The sequence below is a fragment of the Prunus mume genome, linkage group LG8 (genome assembly GCF_029339155.1).
Source record: "Prunus mume cultivar Tortuosa linkage group LG8, ASM2933915v1, whole genome shotgun sequence".
In the NCBI taxonomy this organism is placed as follows: domain Eukaryota; kingdom Viridiplantae; phylum Streptophyta; class Magnoliopsida; order Rosales; family Rosaceae; genus Prunus; species Prunus mume.
The window spans coordinates 12,637,391-12,655,934 of record NC_142705.1 but is presented as its reverse complement, the minus strand read 5'-3'; the positions used below and the strand labels follow the sequence as shown (position 1 = coordinate 12,655,934).

At 37.1% G+C, this 18,544-nt stretch overlaps 2 protein-coding genes and 1 pseudogene across 2 annotated transcripts; 2 read left to right on the top strand and 1 right to left on the bottom strand.

The window, feature by feature from the left end:
* Window positions 1-84: 84 nt before the first annotated feature.
* On the bottom strand, window positions 85-3,715 carry LOC103339433 (squamosa promoter-binding-like protein 9). Its single transcript, XM_008242731.3, has 4 exons — window positions 3,326-3,715; window positions 2,829-2,947; window positions 1,055-1,191; window positions 85-930 (listed from the first exon to the last, which is right to left on the bottom strand). The coding sequence occupies exons 1-4, from the start codon at window positions 3,581-3,583 to the stop codon at window positions 293-295; spliced, it is 1,152 nt and encodes a 383-aa protein (XP_008240953.2). The 5' UTR covers window positions 3,584-3,715; the 3' UTR covers window positions 85-292.
* A 4,758-nt stretch (window positions 3,716-8,473) lies between these two features.
* On the top strand, window positions 8,474-9,232 carry LOC148914742 (protein VACUOLELESS GAMETOPHYTES-like; annotated as a pseudogene).
* A 1,048-nt stretch (window positions 9,233-10,280) lies between these two features.
* LOC103339516 (uncharacterized) lies at window positions 10,281-14,100 on the top strand. The gene is made up of 3 exons (XM_008242809.3): window positions 10,281-10,373; window positions 11,948-12,064; window positions 12,158-14,100. The coding sequence occupies exons 2-3, from the start codon at window positions 12,040-12,042 to the stop codon at window positions 13,909-13,911; spliced, it is 1,779 nt and encodes a 592-aa protein (XP_008241031.3). The 5' UTR covers window positions 10,281-10,373; window positions 11,948-12,039; the 3' UTR covers window positions 13,912-14,100.
* Window positions 14,101-18,544: the final 4,444 nt, after the last annotated feature.

The window sequence follows — 18,544 nt, the reverse complement described above, 5'->3', positions numbered from 1 at the left end:
AGATTAAATTGGTTAGTTTGATCCAACGGTTAGAGATAGGACCTCATCTAAGGGCCTTCAATAATGCCCTCACTATAGAATGACTCTACTCATCCAAATCGTAGCTTTATTGCTAGGTAGACAGTTCAAGCCTTCGAGGCTAACCTAGATTACAATATTCGTATTCTTAACATAGAAAGCATGATCAGTTTGGGTTGCTACCCAACAAGACATAAAAACCTGCAAGAAAAGTTCCAAAGTTTTTTAAGTCACACTAAGGCATCCTCAAGAACTAGAGAATGAGGGACCCCTTTTAAAGTGACCAGTGCATCTGCTGGTTGGTGGAGGAGTCATAGCCCCTGGTGTGTCCAAGTTCCATGTGCTGCTGCCTCCTGTTCTGTTGAGACAGCTCAAGCACACCAGAGTACTGACGACTGAGAGGCTGTGAGATTTGACCGAGACCCAGATCGGGAAGCATTTCATGTGAGCTGCTACCAGCCTCATTTCCCTTGAAACCCAACGAAGTGGTTGGAAAGTGATTGGAGGTCCCAGCATGAGCCATTGGTTGAGTCACAGCTACCCCTTGGGTGTTCATCCAGGTATTCAAGTAGGCATTCATCCCAACACCCGATGGTCGGTTTCTAGAGCCCCATGGTTGATTTGACAGAAGAGAGAGAGCACAGCTTGAGTCAGCGACTCCTGTGACGCATTCTCGAGGAGGAATTCCAGGATCAGGATAACTAGTCCCGCCTGCTGAACCCTGTAGATAACGGCCGGATGTAGTAACAGAGTTGCTCTGCCATGGATGTTGAAGAAACTTCCCCGTGCCATTGGCATTTTGATTAACAGGTACTCGCTCAGAAGTTCTCGTGGTCGCCCATGCATCCCTATCAGCAGGCCTTCGGTATGCAGTAAAGTCCATCAGAAAGCTTCCAACTCTGTTGCTGTTTTCTATCATTTCAAGTAAAACATTTTATTGCCTTTTTATACGTAGCCTAAGAGGAAACTGAAAAAACATAGAGAGCGCAGAAATGTATTTTAAAGGGAAATTCAACTATGATGAGGTATGTCTAACCAAAGAGAGACGAAGAAAGTTGGCCAAAACGCGTAGATACGGATCCAGGTTGTGGCTTTCTCCGGCGCTCATTATGACCAGCCAGGCGTCTACGGCAACTACGTTTTCCTTGGTCAAATTCAGGAAGCTGATGAAATCTGTGAGGGAAAGAAAATTATTTACCATTAATGTAGGGCCTGAATCAAAGACTTGAAGAAATTTGTACATTAACAAAAGCAAAAGCAGACATTTAATTAGTGTTTAGTTTGGCTAAGCCAGGGATCTAGATTCTTCTAAAAAGGGCATACATAGGTTGTGCTTGTGACACAACCGTTGAGACCTGAAATTCACTGGATGCTAGATGTTCTAGTACAAAAAAGAAAAGCCCTCAGCAGAAAGACCAAGACCTTTAACAATACTAAGGGCCCATCCGGTAATATTTTCGAAGAATGTTTTCTTAGAATATTTTCAGAGAATGAAAACAAGAAAACGAATTTGCATTTTCAGGAAATGAAAATGCGTCTGGTAGATTAATTAGAAAACATATTCAGAAAACAAAAACAATGAAAACGTGTCTGGTAGTACAATTTGAAATAATAATATGTGAGTTCTTTTTATGAACATGTTTCCCATGACAATGAAAACAACTTTTTTCTATTTTCTACAAGTACACGTGTTTTTGCCTCATTTTTGTTTTTTGAAAATGAAAACAACCCCTTAAAACATTACCGAACGGGGCCTAATAATACAAAAACACAACCATTTTCAACCTCCAAACTCAAATACAATGAAAAAATATTGATGAACAAAGTAAAACATAGGGAAGTATCATGAACTTAATACCCTACTCATATGCTGCTAGTTTGAAAGGGTCATGTTAAGATCTCAAAGAATAAACCATTAAAGAGACGATACAATGTACAAGTTTTCTGTCACTCGACAGAGAATTGATGAAGCAAATCTCGAAATTTTATGTCATGCCGGTATAGCTCGCACTTCCTGCTGTAATTTAGAAGAATGTTTCACACTTGGTATAGCAGCATAGGCATGTAAGATTCATTTTTGAAAGATTGCCAATGCCAAAAAACATATCACAATTGTAATTTTATACCAAAATATCAGAACCATCATAGAGACCAGATAATCCTAAAACCATCTAGTACCACAGGTATTTTTACTGCTAAATTCAAATCTTATACTCGCAAATGAAATCTGTTCAGAATGACATGATTCTCACAGGCTATCAAATTGATCACAAGAACTTTAAGAAATTTGAAACATTGGTTATATCTGTTTCAACCCAAGTTGTTAGTCTATTCACTATTGCTGCAAGCGATTCATTAGTCACAATTTACAGTGTGAGAACTGTGTTGCTGGTTCTCAATCCTCAATGCAGCTCATGAAAATAATCTCACCATAACTTTAGCATACGAGGCTTGCAAGTGAAGCATTGAAATGCAACACTTCCAAATGCATCATTTAAGAAAACAAGTAAAGCCGAAAAGCCTTCATCAAGGTCCAAAGCAGCTAACACTCAGAATAACAATCACCAAGAACAAGATATATAACACAATACTCACTCACAAATAGAATTTGACAAATTGGAAAGTAGCACAGCTAGATTACAAACAAAAACCAACAACCACCAGAAACACAAGCTACAACCCCACCAAGCACCAAAGATGTTAGTTTGCCAGAAAATTTATAAAACTTGAAAGTCGAACAATGAAATTTAAAAAATAGCCAACAATGAAATTCAAAAACTTTATTAGAAAAAAGTCAAGTGCTTGCTGACCTGCTACATTGTTGGCAAAACCTCTGTTCAAGACCAGCAACAATGACCTTAGGGGTCTTAGAGTGCAAGCCACACACTTTGTGCCTGGAATAGTAAGCTTTGGCATCACTCAGATCTACCTGCTCACAAATGTTGATGTTTTGGGTAAGAACACTGAAATTACTCCACTGTTTCATTCAATAAAGAATGATGATTGAACATAGAGTGCGTTAGGTCAGTTGACCAAGACAGTGAGTCCGCACCCAAGTTTGAATCCCTTCTCAAGATTAGATTAATTTAGAGTAAATTATCGCTTGTATAAAAAGTTAAAAAAAAAATGATGATTGATACAATTTATATACACTGCAAATAATAGATTGATCTAGAATGAAAAACTGTTAGAAAACTAGTTTAACCATTTTTCTGGCATGATTCTTTCTAGGAGAATTAATATCTTTGAGGCTAGCTGTAATATAGTAGAGTCAGGTGTATTGTATGTTTTGTGAGCTTGGTGTCACCTGGCAGCCTTCAACCTGGCACCTGGGTGGCTGACCCGGATGAGCCAAATGCCCGGCCCTTTGCTTCTTTGGCGGTGTAGCCCCAGAAGAAGAAGAAGACCCGGCAGACCCGGATTTGTATGAAGCTCCGAGACTCGCATCCTCAAAGTAGATTTTCTGGCCGAATTTTAAGCCGTTGAGTGACTCAGTGGAGGAGTTTGGTGGGGAAGAGGAAGATGAGCTCCCTGACTCGGTCATGGAGCTCGAGCTCATTTCCATGGTTGACCTCTACAGTGCATTCATAATATTTTTTGGGTTCATGAATGTGCCTCAATATTATATATATATATATATATATATATAGAGAGAGAGAGAGAGAGAGAGAGGTTAGTTTCTCTTTCTAAAGAAGCAGTAGTGAGAGAGTGATAAAGGTGGTGAATATGGAGGGATAGTGAAAAGCAGAGACCTGACAGTGGCCCATGCCAGCTCTGAGCCTCTCGGAGAGAGAAAGAGAGAGAGAGAGAGAGATTTTGTTTGTGTAATTTGTCTGAGAGAGAGAGAGAGGTACAAAAATAATGGAGCCAAACGCAGAACAGAGAGAGATGGATGAATGGGCAGTGTGTACTTTAATGGAGTTCTCTCTGTCTCTGAAGCACTCAGCTTTACAAGAAGCTCCTTTTACGGGCTCGACAATTATAACTCTCACCTGTCGTTTTTAGCACAACTTTCTTCTCCTTTCTCAAAGATTTCATATGATTCGGAAGGGTGTGTAGCTCAAGTCATTAAAATCATTTATTTATACTACGAGTTCTTAGGTTGATTTCTCTCTCTAATATCTCTCTATAAAAAGAAAAAGAAAAAAGAAAAAAGAAAAAGAATTTATAAGCTTTTCTTTTTGATGGGATATTATGGATTATGGATACCGGTGCCCATATGCGTGATGCATGGGGCACATAATTTTGTGATTAGAAAATGTCAAAATGTCTAAATTGGCCCTGCTTTCTTGGTTAATGTGTTTTACATTATGATTTAGTAGATTTTACCCCCTTCTTGATTAACTAAGAAAAGAGTTCTCTTATGCTTTCACTTCCCCTCATTTTGTCAATACCAACTCCCAAAAGAGAACTTTAATCCAGCAGGGGACCATATGTTTGTGGACTATACCACTAAAAATCACAATAATCATTAGTACAAATGATTTAATTAGTAGATTTCAACGTGGTTCACTAATGTACTCTAAAAACGTAATCTCTTTTAAACTTCACTATTAATTTAATCACAAGTAGTCAAGAAAGAAGAGTTTTATTTTTCTACTTATTATTAGGTACAAGTACAATAGGGTGGGTAGTTGAGTGATTCGGGCAAGTTATTAGTTGGTTAATTAAAGAAAATAAAAGATAATAGGTTTTAGAATCTACGCACAGCAGACCTAGTCTATAAATAGTGGGAAAAAACTCATGATATAATTTTGTAAAGTAGTTAAATTCATTGATATATCGATAGGGCAAAAATTCATGATATAAACAGAAAGAACACAACTTCAATGGAGATTCTTGCAATACAGAAAATTAGAAAGCGTAATCAATCGTGCACAAATATTGCAAGATAATGTGTACAAAAATTAGACAACTATTTTGATTAGGAAAAACCAAACCATGTACTGCAATTGGGAGGCTTAGCAAAAATAAAATTAAGCATGTAGTTTAGTTAGGTTGAATTTTCTAATTATAGAATATTATGTTATCCAAGTTGGAAGAAAAGGGCTCTGAGGAGAATTGCCTCACCTGATATGCCACAGCTTTAGTAGGTCTAGAATGCCTGTACTTCCTGTTATAAACACTTTTTCCTTCTTCATGGAGCTACATATGTGTGAATATTCATGCTGTTTCAGTTCATCCATCCATGTGGGGCCAGTTCATACAACCTGGTTTTCATGTTTGGACTATGCACTTTTTTACTTTTTTAATATAAATAATACCAGGAATATCCCAATACATCATTTACAAGATATATATATATATATATATGTGGTGTTGAGTTTCCATTGATGGATTACTCGAGTAAATGTCTTTGAGAGACAACTTTTTAGGACCCCTCTGTATTGTGTTCAATGATTTGGAGCAAAAAATCACCAAAATCAGAAAACTTATAACCATTTAATTAGAAGGCAGTCATTTTAATGTTTTTTGAAAATATTGTGGTTGTCTATTTATTTCACCATGATCTATTAATAAAGACTTAAAATGTAAACCGGTTGGATTATTGAAATTTAATGTAAAATAAACCCCATAAGGTGGGGAAACACTTGAGGAAAATAGAAATAACACTGTTTTGCTATTCTTAGTCAATCACCATTTGCTACTCGTGATAACTTTTTTACGTAACAATTTGTAATTGATCAAAAATAACAAAAGAATGTTATTCCCGCCTCACACAAATTTTTATGCTAAAAGGTGAGAGCAACGGATGATATAAGGACACGCAAGGCCCTCCTTCACCCCACATCATCACTGCTTCCTCACACAACAGGACATATCTAATAATTCAACATTGAGATTTAATATTTCACCTTGAATTATAGATGTACGTTGAAATTGTTGAAAAGCTCAAATATTATTCCAATGACAAAACAAAGGTACAAGTTACCTTAAAGAAGGGCACACCTGTCTCTCGTTTGAAGTAGTCAATCTCCTCAGCCTTGAGTGCCCCGTTAATTTACTGCTACCAAGGAAGGAGGCTCATAACATATTGTAGTTCCAATGAGAAAACCAATGTTAAAAGAAGGGTGAAATTGTCTATATCGATTTGAAACTAGTCAATCTGCGCTCAGCTCTGAGTTGTTTGTTCCATTTCAGACTTGCTACTTATTCGAATTTGAAAACTCCAGAGCTGGAGAAGGAAGTGACAGTTTTATTTTTATTTTTTTTGGTACAATAGGATGTGACATTTTTAGGGTGTCGGCATGTGAGGCATTTGGCATTTTCTTTATTATTATTATTATTATTATTATTTTTTCATACCCTACATTTCCGAACCCTAGGGAACACATGCATGCAGGTACTGCTTCGCAAATATCTTGGCAAGAATCTTACTCTGGACTTCTGAACCATGAGGTCTCTGAATTATTTTCCATTGAAATTACTTGAAATAAGAGCTGTGTTTGGAAAAGTGGAAACTTGATGGCATTCAACAAGGGTTCCATTTCAAGGTTGCAGTTTTTGTTAGTTTGGTTTGGTTGGACTTGAAGCCATTATTCTCAGTAGCATACTCCAACAAGCCAGCCTTCACTTACCATTACAAAAAAAAAAGAAGGAAGAAAAGGGCAAATAAAGCTATCAGAATCACTCATCAGCAAATGACCCACTTCATTTTTAGCTGTCTGTCTGCCCTCTTCCACCTAAAAGCAGGAATAAATATTTGGTTGATTTCATAATGGGGATTAATTGTTAATGGTGTGGCAGGTGAATGTCCTTTGAGGTCAAATATGTTAATAGCAGTTGAGCAGTCAGCAGGTGAAGCATGCTTCCTCATTGGGACATCAGAAGAAAGGGGGTTGGTTGGTTTACTTGTTATAACTACTTATCTTATGAGGCATTTCTCACAAAGTGGGTACTATAATGTTGTTCTTTTAATCCAATGATTTGATGTGCAACATGATGCGTGAGGAAGAAAGATTGCTAAAATATATCCTCGGTGTAGGAAAGTTTTTATTTATTTATTTGCTTATTCTTTTTGTCTTCCTACCACATAGGTCATATTGGGTTGGGAAAAAGTTTAGAGAAAAAGTTCGGACAAGTAGCATTCTTTTTTAAAACACAACATAACTGAACAACTTTTGGTTTAGTGATATTTCTCTTTCTAATCATGAAATATGTCCAAGTTCGAATGCCTCTCTCAATAATTTTTTTTTACAAAATCACAATCATAATTTCTTCTTGTTGTTAAAAGCGATATCTAAACTACTCTAAATTAATCTAATTTACAAAGAGTTATTGGGTTCGAGTCCTAGCATCAGTATAGTGTGTGTGAGTTTAGTATACTATTACCCCTCTCAATAGGAAAGTCCTCCAAAAAAAAAAAAAAAACCTTTTTACAAGCTGGATTTAAAATTCATTATTTACGTTAAGAATATAATTTTAGAAACAAAGAAAAAAGGTGCCATAACCACCACCCACTCCAATCCAATCCCCCTTACTCTACTCGCACTGCCTGCAGCCCCTTCCCCCTTCTCTCTTTCTCTCTCTCTCTCTCTCTCTCAATTAAAAAAACTACAAGATCTCTTCGTTTGGGCCCGAAATTTGCGTGCCAACCCGAAATAAGCATTTGGTTCACTTTCCAAAATGGTATTGAGCTTTGTCTACCAAAAATGGTGAATGACCCATACTATTCAACAAAAGTGGATTAAATTAAATAAATTCACATTATTTTGATAATTGAGAAATAAGTTACTACCAACGGTGATTTAATCCAAGGACCAAATTATTTGAATTAGTTTTAGCCCAAAGTTCATAGTTTCTTAGCTGTTAAGGTATGTTAAAATGGCTCCTCATTGTTGGTAACTAGACTCCAAATAAATTGGATGACCATGAAAACTGGAAAGTAAAGTCAGACTTGCTTTAGTTGAAAATTACGGCTAACAAATCTTTTTACCACTTGAGCATTGATGAGGGATTAGTCCAAAATCAGAAAATATCCAGGATTATCCATCATCACATTTACTCCTATAAATACAAGAGTACCTGGACTAGAGAACGGACACCCAACCAACCAACCAATCAAACAGATTCCCAATACAAACAATCAGTTCAAAGCTGACCAAAGATCATTGTGATAGTTGCAATTACATTGCCCACACTATATTCAACAGGGACAAAACAAATAAGGCGTTTGATTGTCATTTTCTTGTTGATGTTGATGATATTGATGCTGATTTTAATGAAGATGAATACTACAAACATCTGTTAAAGGAGCAGGATCTGAAAGAGCTGTTGAACCAGACGCCCGAGCACATGAAATCAAGGAAAATATCAACTCGTGGTGCGGTCGGCCATGGCGGAGCTGATAAAATACTATAAAAAAAGAAGTGGAGAAACTGCTGAAGCACTCTATCCTCGAACAACATCTCTTCGTCCTCGATAACGAGGAAGTACAATTACTTGTGACGCTTGCATGGGACCCATCACCACCATCAGTAGCAAGGCCTTTTATCGTCGTGTCCGCCAACAACAATGTCATTTCTTTGTCCACAAAACATGTGTTGAATTACCTAGTACAACGATTCACCCGCTTCACCTACACCACTCGTCTCCAAAGAAGCTAATTCATTTGACAGAGTGTGTGTCATATGTGCGAGTGCTTGAGCCAAGGCTTCTGTTACTATTGTAACAAATGTGACTCATACCTGGACTTCCAATGCATGTCTCTTTCCGACTCTCTTTCACATGACGCTCATGAACACCCTCTTACTTGAACTCTCCTCCAAGAGAGGACCGGTGCAAGGGATTGCAGTATTTCTCTCACTAAATTCCGCTTCAGTTGCATCAAATGTGAGTTCCATTAGTGTGTTCCATGTGCTAAACTACCTCCTACGGCTAGGTACAAGTACGGCGATAATCCTATCAAGCTCGCGTACTGTGCCGTTAAAAACGGGCTAGGTGAGTATTACTGTGAAATATGTGAAGGAGAACGAGATCCTACTCATTGGTTCTATAGCTCTGCGGATGGTGACTTTGAATGCCATCCTCATTGCATTTTGGGGAGGTATCCGCAAGTTAAGTTAGGCAGCAGTTACAAGCATGACGCTCATGAACAGCTTGGCACTCTTGTTGATAAGAGAAAGAGTGTCATTCCTTTTGATAAAGAGAGAATGTTCTTCCTTGCGAAGGATCAGTGTTTGAATGTTTTGAGTGTAATGTAAACATTCACTGAGAAGGAAATTGTTTGAGTTGACTGTTTGGAAACTTCTCGAGTCAAGAAGAAAGAAGAAAGAAGAAAAAGAAAAAGAATGTTTTGAGTGGAATCGCAACCCGCGATGACGTCCCAACTTCCTTTCGGAAGGCTCCTTCGAAGCAAGGAGGACTCGCGTCACACGATGACATCACACCATCCCTTCGGAAGGCATGATGACATCACAACTTCCCAAGGCTCCTTTGAGGGACTCGCGACACGCGATGACGCCACACTTTCCTTCGAAGGCATGATGACGTCACAACTTCCATTCGGAAGGCTTCCTTCCAAGCTTGGAAGGAAACCTCCTACACGCGATGACGTCACACCTTCCCTTCGGGCTCCTTCCGAGGACTCGCGACACGCCGATGACATCACAACTTCCCTTGGAAGGCTCCTTGAAGCTTGGAAAGAACTCGCAACTCGCGATGACGTCACACCTTCCCTTCGGAAGGTACCCGTGACGTCATACCTTCCAAGGCCACCTTCAGCACCCCATGACCGGCCCAAAAAAAAAAAAAAAAAAAAAAGGTGTCTTCTAGTTTTCAAACTTGGGGACTAAGGGACTACCTTCAGACCCGCCAAGCTTAACGATCGCTTCTCCTGTTTTGTCTTCTGTAGGCTAGTCTTTTACTAAAGGCCCATGCCCTTCTCTTGCTAAAGACAAACCCCTATCTCTAAGTTGACCCTCTCCGAAAAAGAGTATCAACAACTTCTAAAAAGGGCGATAGATTGTGATGTGGGAAGAATTCAATAGAAACTGCTACGGAATCTCAGTTTTAGTTTGGATATTACATTCTTGAGTAGAGTAGAGTTTTGGAATATGGGTTTGGTAAAGTTTATTTGAAAGCACGAAAGCATCTGACCCTGAACAAGAAGGAGCCAAAGAAAGAAATGGATCTTTGTTTCTTTTTTGAGATGTTCAGGATTTCTTCTCCTCTCTAGCTATCTTTGTTTCATATATATATATATATATATATATATACCAACAAGTAGCCAGACGCATGCACATACATCTCTCTCTCCATCTTTTACTTTGAGCTTGCTACCTCATCTGGTGTCGACTTCCCGAACAACATCCATTTCTGATCCATCCACAATCTGCGATTCTTGCTTAATTAAGGTATGAATGAAAAGAACTTTACTTCATACTCAATTCATCTTTCATTTAGGGCCCCAATTTTAAGTAGCTAGGTCTCCAAATTACAATTTTATTATATATATATATTATTTATTTGTTTTAACTTGCTCTTATCCACCTCCAAACTTTATGTTATATGTAGGGATGTTCGCCTAATCCTCTAAATCTTAGTCTATTTTTTACTAGTTACCTCCTCTTTAATAATATATTGATGCTATTCTTTAAAATATATATATATATATATCCACCTCCAAACAAAATGTGTACCAACGGCATAATGTTTTAATATATTAATATAACATATTTTATGTGATTAATAATATTAAAGAGTCAAAAGACCCAGTGGCCTACAGATTTAGTATTTATAAATATATTTAAACTATCTTGAGCTCAATTCTTCTTCTTTTGGGTATCTCTCCTCATTCGAAATACATTCCAAAATTTTGAATTGGCTTTCTCATCTCTCTCCCTAAGATACCTCACTCTCGATGGAGTGAATCTTAGCAGCACATGATTTATAAACTTAGCTTTCCAATCTTAGTAGTGATATTTTTGAGGGAATATCTAAAATAATAAATGGTTGGGATTTGTGTTTTCAAGTATTTTGGTGTTTTTTAGTTTAGGTTTTCAAAACTTGGTCTACCAAACAGATTTTTTGTATTTTGGACTCAAATTCTGTTTTTAAATTTAAAAGGTTGAATTCAAATAAATACCAAATATGCATTGATCCAACAATCGATTTATAAATCGAAGAGTCGTGGCAAGAGGTGAATATGGCTGTCTTATTTGAAGGGAAATAGTTTCCTTCTTTTAAGGAAATGTGGGCGTCATATTTTCTAGTTTCTAAATATTTTTCAATTCAAAAAATTATTAATTTATTATATCCTTATTTTATAATTTTTTTGTCATTCGCTAGGGAGGGTGAGAGGGGAATAATATATTATGTTGTCTCAAGATTGTCTATTACGTGAATCGAACTGGGTGCACTTTGTTTTTCATCAATTTTTCCACTATTGTGTCACCGAATGAGCATTTTATAAATTTTTATAGGTAAATACTTATATATATAATTTTTAATATGCCATGTCACTTAAAATGGATCCTTGAGTTTCTAAATATTTTTCAATTTAAAAAATTATTAATTTACAATCACATGCCATGTCATTTAAAATGGACACCGATTTTTAAATTTTATTTTTAACATTTTTAACTTAATGAATATTTGTTTTCAACTTTTCAATTTTCTCTCAACTTCTCCCAAATCCATCGCCCACGGCGGACTTGTGGAATTCTCTTCCAAGAAGAAAATTTAATACTTTGTTGAAACGTTATATCTTCGGGTCATGAGACTTATAAGCAACCTCCTCCTCCATTGTTCGAAAATCCAATTGCCCAATTGGCTATCTATTTTATTTTAAAAAAAATCAAAATGGATCCTTGAGATTTCATTTCATATTCTTGAAGGACTTGGAATTGTCAAAAGGGCTTTTGATAAAATAAATCAAAAAGCTATTCGGAGTTTATCTCAAAATTTGGTGGCTTTTTTTTTTGGTCAGAGAATTTGGTGGCTTTATTAAGAATTATTTGGGGATCTGCCAATTTGGTGGTGCGGCTAGCAGTTGGGCCGAAGGTGCGGAGGCGTGGCGAAATGGCTCTGAGTCCGATTAATCCAGGTAGAGATACGGAATAACAATAGTAATATATATTCTGGTCAGGTCAATGGCTGTCAAAATTTATAACAAGAAGTTTAAATTTGTTGATGACAGGGAGAAAGATTGATCAGAATCAACATTTGAATCACCAGCATCCCATGATGGAAGTGCAGAGGAAGAATGATGGTAAACGTTTTTACTGCGATGGGTGCGGTGACCCAGTGCTTGGGCCTAGCTACACTTGCAACATTTGTTACGAAGAGAGTAGCAGTGGCTTCGATCTCCATAAATCATGTGCCGAGCTAACGGGTGAGATCCACCACCCGATCCACCGCAAGCACCCGCTTACTCTTGACACAAGCGCCAGGAAAAATAGTTGCAGTGCATGTCATCAAGGTTGCATCTCGAGGTTCAGTTACAGTTGTTTCCAATGTGAGTTCAACATTGACCTCCAATGTGCTTCCAATTGGCGCAACATTCTTGACTTTCATGACCACAAATTCACCCTTCATAGGAAGCCAGCGCAATTACCTTGTGAAGCCTGCGGCAAAAAAAGTGTTAGTACTAGTAGTACTAACAGTAAATATGGCACCGCTATGTACCTCTGCAGCATCTGCCAGCTCCTGGTCCATGGATGTTGTTCTAGGTTACCAACCCACATCAAAACGGCCCAGCACCAACACCGCCTAAAGCTCACCTGGTGGTTTGAAGATACTTTCCCGAAAATCCAAAATTTCTGTGACCTCTGTTATAAAAACATGGACAAAAGCCGTGCAGTTTATTATTGTGAACATGAATGTTGCAGTTATGTCGCCCACAGTGACTGCGCAACACGACGTTATGATGCAGTTGAAGATAGTGCTGCTGCTGATGATGATAGAATAATCAACAATCAAATTCAGTTGCAAATCGATCACTTCAGCCATCCACATGTCTTAGCCCTCATCAATAGTGATCATCAAGATAATGGTGATGATGATGATAGAATAATCACTTGTAATGGCTGCATGCGACCCATCACCAAAATTGATGCCTTTTATAGCTGTACAAAACAAGAGTCGTGCCCTTTCTTTCTACATACAGCTTGTGCACAGTCACCTAAAAAGATGCATTTCGCAAATACCATTGCCCCGTGGGAACTCCATCCAAGGGATCATTCGATTGGTGGGGTGTTCAAGTGTTCAATATGCTCTACGTTTAGCCAAGGCTTCATATACCTTAGAAAAAATATTAAATCAACTTCGGGCGTGGACCTTCAGTGCGCTATTCTATCCAAGCAGAAGGCTCTTAAACATGAGGCTCATGTTCACACCCTCCAGTTCAACTTACAAGATGGAAGCACTTATAAATGTAGGGGTTGTGGCACCCCTAAAAAAAGGTATTGGTTCAGTTGTAGGAGATGCAATTTCCATCTCTGTATTTCATGTGTTAAATTACCTCCAACAGCGAGGCACAAGTACGACAATCATCCTCTCAAGCTCACCTATAACAGTGTTAAAAACAAGTTAGATGAATATTATTGTGAAATATGCGAAGGCAAACGAGATCCCGAACTCTGGTTCTACTCCTGCTCGGATTGTGACTTTGATAGTCATCCTCATTGCATTCTCGGGAGGTATCCGCAGGTCAAGTTAGGAGATAGTTACAAGCATCCGACTCACCCACACCTTGTCACCCTTGTTGACAAGAGAAAGAGTGAAATTCCTTCCGATAAGAGAGAGCAGATTCTTCCTTGTAAGGAGTGTAGTCAACCTTGTGAAGGATTGATGTTTGAATGTTCTAAGTGTAATATAAATTTCCACAGAAAATGTGACGATGACAAGGATGAGGACAGTAACGACATACATGGTTTTTGTAGAATTCTTTAATTGTAATGCAAAGCCATGATATTTGTAGCCTTGCATTTTGGTAATGGAAATGTAAGAGGTACTTCAATATTTCATTTTGAATCCAATTACCAATTGGGTAGTCCTATTTTGCAATTATTGTATCCATATTGCCATGTTATTGGTAGCCTCTTAAATTTTGAGAACATATGTGATTTGTCAATGCAATTGACAAACAGTTACTTTTAATTGCATTATAGTTTTGCAATTGACAAACAGAACAGTCTCTTTGCATTCTTGTCGCGCAATTGCCATTATATGTGCACAATTATGAATTGTAGAATCTCTCAGTAAGGACTAATCCTTCATAATTTAATTGTATGTTTATATTTCTACTAAATGCAATTGATGTGTATCCATTTATTTTCATATTAATTATACCATGAAAGACATGTTGCCTATTTTCAGGAAATGGATGCAGAAGCAAGTAAAACGAATGGAATTCAGGGCCAAAACTTTGTACCTAAGAGTGAAGGTTATTTTGCAAAGGCTGAGTCACTTGAAGAAATTGAAAATGTCTCATTTTTACAGATTTTGGACAGTAGAACAGAAGAAATTACTGAGAAAAGCGGATAGTTTCAGTATGATGGGTTAAACTTCCAAAATATGAGCATTGCTGATTTAGCGGAGAAAGAGTTTGCAAAATTTGAGGAAGCAGAAAGATTTTACTGCAAGTATGCTCTTGCAATTGGTTTTAGCATAAGAAGAAGTCGTTTGAGACATAGTGAGGGTGGGGTTGTGATGGGAAGACAATGGGTGTGCTCAAAATAAGGGAGTAGATCGAAGAAATGGATGAATAGAGATAATATAGTTCATACACCAAGGAAAGAGACTAGAGAGAATTTTCACGCTACATTTGCTGTGAAGTATTGTCCTAAATGGGATGCTTATATTGTGACTAAATTTGTAAAGAAGCACAGCCACCGACTTGCTAATTCACGTGAGGTGCCTTTTCTTCATTCACACTGGTGTGTTACGGAATCTGACATGGCACAATCTATGTATAAGAAAAAAGCCTCTATTAAAACCAATCGGATATACGGCTACATGGTTGACCAAGCAGGTGGATACATGAAAGTGGGATTCACCAGTAAGGATCTATATAACATGATGGATTTCGAGCGTCGACAAGTAGTATTGGAAGGTGATGCACAAGCAACAATAAGCTACATGAATGCCAAAGCAATAGCGGACCCGTAATTTTTTTACGACTTCCATCTCTGTATTTCATGTGTTAAATTACCTCCAACAGCTAGGCACAAGTACGACAATCATCCTCTCAAGCTCACCTATAATAGAGTGAAAAACGAGTTAGATGAATATTATTGTGAAATATGCTAAGGCAAACGAGATCCCGAACTCTGGTTCTACTCCTGCTCGGATTGTGACTTTGATATTTATCCTCATTGCATTCTCGGGAGGTATCCGCAAGTCAAGTTAGGAGATAGTTACAAGCATCCGACTCACCCACACCTTGTCACCCTTGTTGACAAGAGAAAGAGTGAAATTCCTTCCGATAAGAGAGAGCGGATTCTTCCTTGTAAGAAGTGTAGTCAACCTTGTGAAGGATTGGTGTTTGAATGTTCTAAGTGTAATATAAATTTCCACATATATAGAATGTGACGATAACGAAGATGACGAGGATGAGGACGGTGACGATGACAACGACTAATATTACACTGGAAAAGTGCAAATTTTAATGTCTAATTTTTCAAATGAATTTATTCTGGTTTCATATTTTGTACTTGCGGTATAAGTTTTTAAACAGGGATATAAAATAAAATTGTTAGTTACCGATATATGGTCATGTGCAAGTTAAATATTGCAAACTTCCTACAAAACTGTTGAAAATAGTAGGGTTCTCCTTTTCAGCTCCATCTTCATATTTGGACAAGTTCACTCCACGTTCCAGAGGTGTGGGTAGAAATGACGAAATTCTAACTTCTAAAGGTGAGTCCAAGTAAGAAGTAACTATGTTCCATATAGATCGAAGGCACAACTATGTTCAATTGACTTTGCATAAGATCAAACCCAAACTGAACACAACGTAGGATCCTGATTACATTGGAGGAAAGCGAAACTGGTCCGAAGTTCGACTATGCAAAATCTTTAGGCTCTCTTTGAGGTTCTGCTTTCTCTAGCCTATGCATGCAAGATTGTGGCATGTCTTCCAAGAAAATCGGTTTGTCTTGCATTTTCCATTGGAATAAATCTCAAACAAGGTATTATGCAAACTAAAAGTTACACAACTTTGTATGAGCTTCTTTGTAGAATAAGACGACGAAGACACAACAATTTGAACAAAATTACTATAAAAATTCCATTACCTATAAAGCAAGAAAGCAACAGGGATGTTTTATTGAGAGAGTGAGCTTCCTTTCTTTCTGTCTGTCTCTCCTTCTTGTTGCTATAACAGCTACTTCTACATTTTTCTCTCTTCACACCCATTGATTTGCTTAACCGTGCAGAATTCGCAGTTCATTCATTTCCTCTCTTTTTTATAGTTTATACAAAAAATACTATGGAGGGTGGATTGTAACACATGATGTTGGTGACAAGAATAACTACTCTTAATCACTTGAGCTATAAGTCTTATGCAATTCCCTATTCATCCTTAATTTAAGTAAGGTACGGAAAAACTCTTGTGATATATATATATATATATATATATATATACACGTACATATTTCATTTGTTTTTAATTTTGTGATTGATTAATGAACGACCTGACCAACTTATTAGTGATGGAAAGAGAGATGGCTTAGCAGCAAATTCTGTTAGAGCATCTACAATGGGCTTCCTAAACCACCTCTTTAGACAAATTTTAGGGAGGAATTGTAAAAATGCAACTCTAACTGTGCTCAATATCCACCTCCTAAAATAGGGAGTTCTCTATGAGCTCCTAAATCTGAGGAGAGAGAAAGGACTTCCTAGTGGTTTCCTATAATTTAATGCTGCTTTATTTAATGAGTATTTCAAACCTTTATTTAATGCTAATTATTTTTATTTTTATTTTTTAATAAATATGGACCAATCAAAAATGAATTATAGTATTTATGACTCTCTAAATTATGAAGTATGGTTGGACTTGAAATTTTTTAAGGGAGCTTCTAAAATAATTTTATTATATTTTTAGCTAAATTTTAGCTAAAAAATAGATAGTATCATTGTTGATGCTTAGTTTGTGTGTGAAAGCAATGAATGTTGGAAGTGTGAAAGCAGGAAATATTAGCTTGACTTGTGGAGGCTTGTGGAGACTGCAGCTGCAAGTTTCAGGCTTTGGGTACACAAACCAGCATATTTGGATGGGTTTGTTGGACGTGGTATTCTTGAGGACTGTGTGATTGTATGGGGATTGAAGGATACTAATTAAAACATTAATGGCACCAGTTACCTGCTTGTAATTAAATTTGGTGCCTCTTCTCTTTCACGCCAATAATTTGGCTTCCTTTTCTCCTTTATTTTATTGACTTGTTTTGCACTATATGCCTCTTCTTTTCAACACCTCTCGAATTCGCCTTATCTATAAAATATTTACAAATTTATAAATAAACCCAATTCTAGACATGTATTTATGAAAAAAATTTAAACACTATTTAAACATAGAAACACACCCAAAATCAACCTCAAAGCCAACAATTATATATTTTTTGAGTGTGTTTATAAATGAGTTTTGAGTGTGTATAATAATGGTTTTGAGTGTGTTTATAAAGTGTTTTGAGTGTTGGATTTTTTTATAATTTCAGCTCCCGTGTTTTAGTAAAACTCCCTAAAATATTCATCCATTTCTCTCCATGTGTGCATACACATATCAATGTCATCCACCTTCATTCATTTTTAATCCTTCTTATCTTTTTGGGTTGTTGCAGACTCCTCTCCATCTTTCATTCCTCCTAGTTTTGAGTGATAGCTTCCAGTGTCAATACAGCCACTTCTACTCTCTCTCTCACTTTGACTTCGAATTAAACCTTTGAATGCCATCCTCATTACATTTTGGGGAGGTATCCGCAAGTTAAGTTAGGCAGCAGTTACAAGCATGATGCGCATGAACACCTTGGAACTCTTGTTGATAAGAGAAAGAGTGTCATTCCTTTCGATAAGAGAGAGAACATTCTTCCTTGCCAAGAAGTGTGGTAAGCCTTGCAAAGGATTGGTGTTTGAATGTTCTGAGCGTAATGTAAACATTCACCGAAAAGGAAATTGTTTGAGTTAACTGTTTGGAAACTTCCCGGAGTCAAGATGAAGAAGAAAGAAGAAAGAAGAATAAGAAAAAGAAAGTGCCCTGTGGCTAGTTCAAATTTATTATAATTATGTTAGATATGAGAGAGAAAGAGAGAGAGATAGAGAGAGAGCATTCTTCCTTGTCAGTTGTGTGGTAAACCTTGGGAAGGATTGGTGTTTGGATGTTCCATAAGATATAACATACTAAACAACTGATAAATCACAAGTGATGTGCATCATAGCATCCATAGAGAGTTATTCTTTCTGGAACTTTTTTTTTTTTTAATGATTTCCCCACTCCAATTTTATCCACTTACACTCCTTTTTTAGTTAAAAAAAATGGAGTGGAGAAATTACCACTCTTTTTTTTATGTCTTTAATTTATCTTACTTTT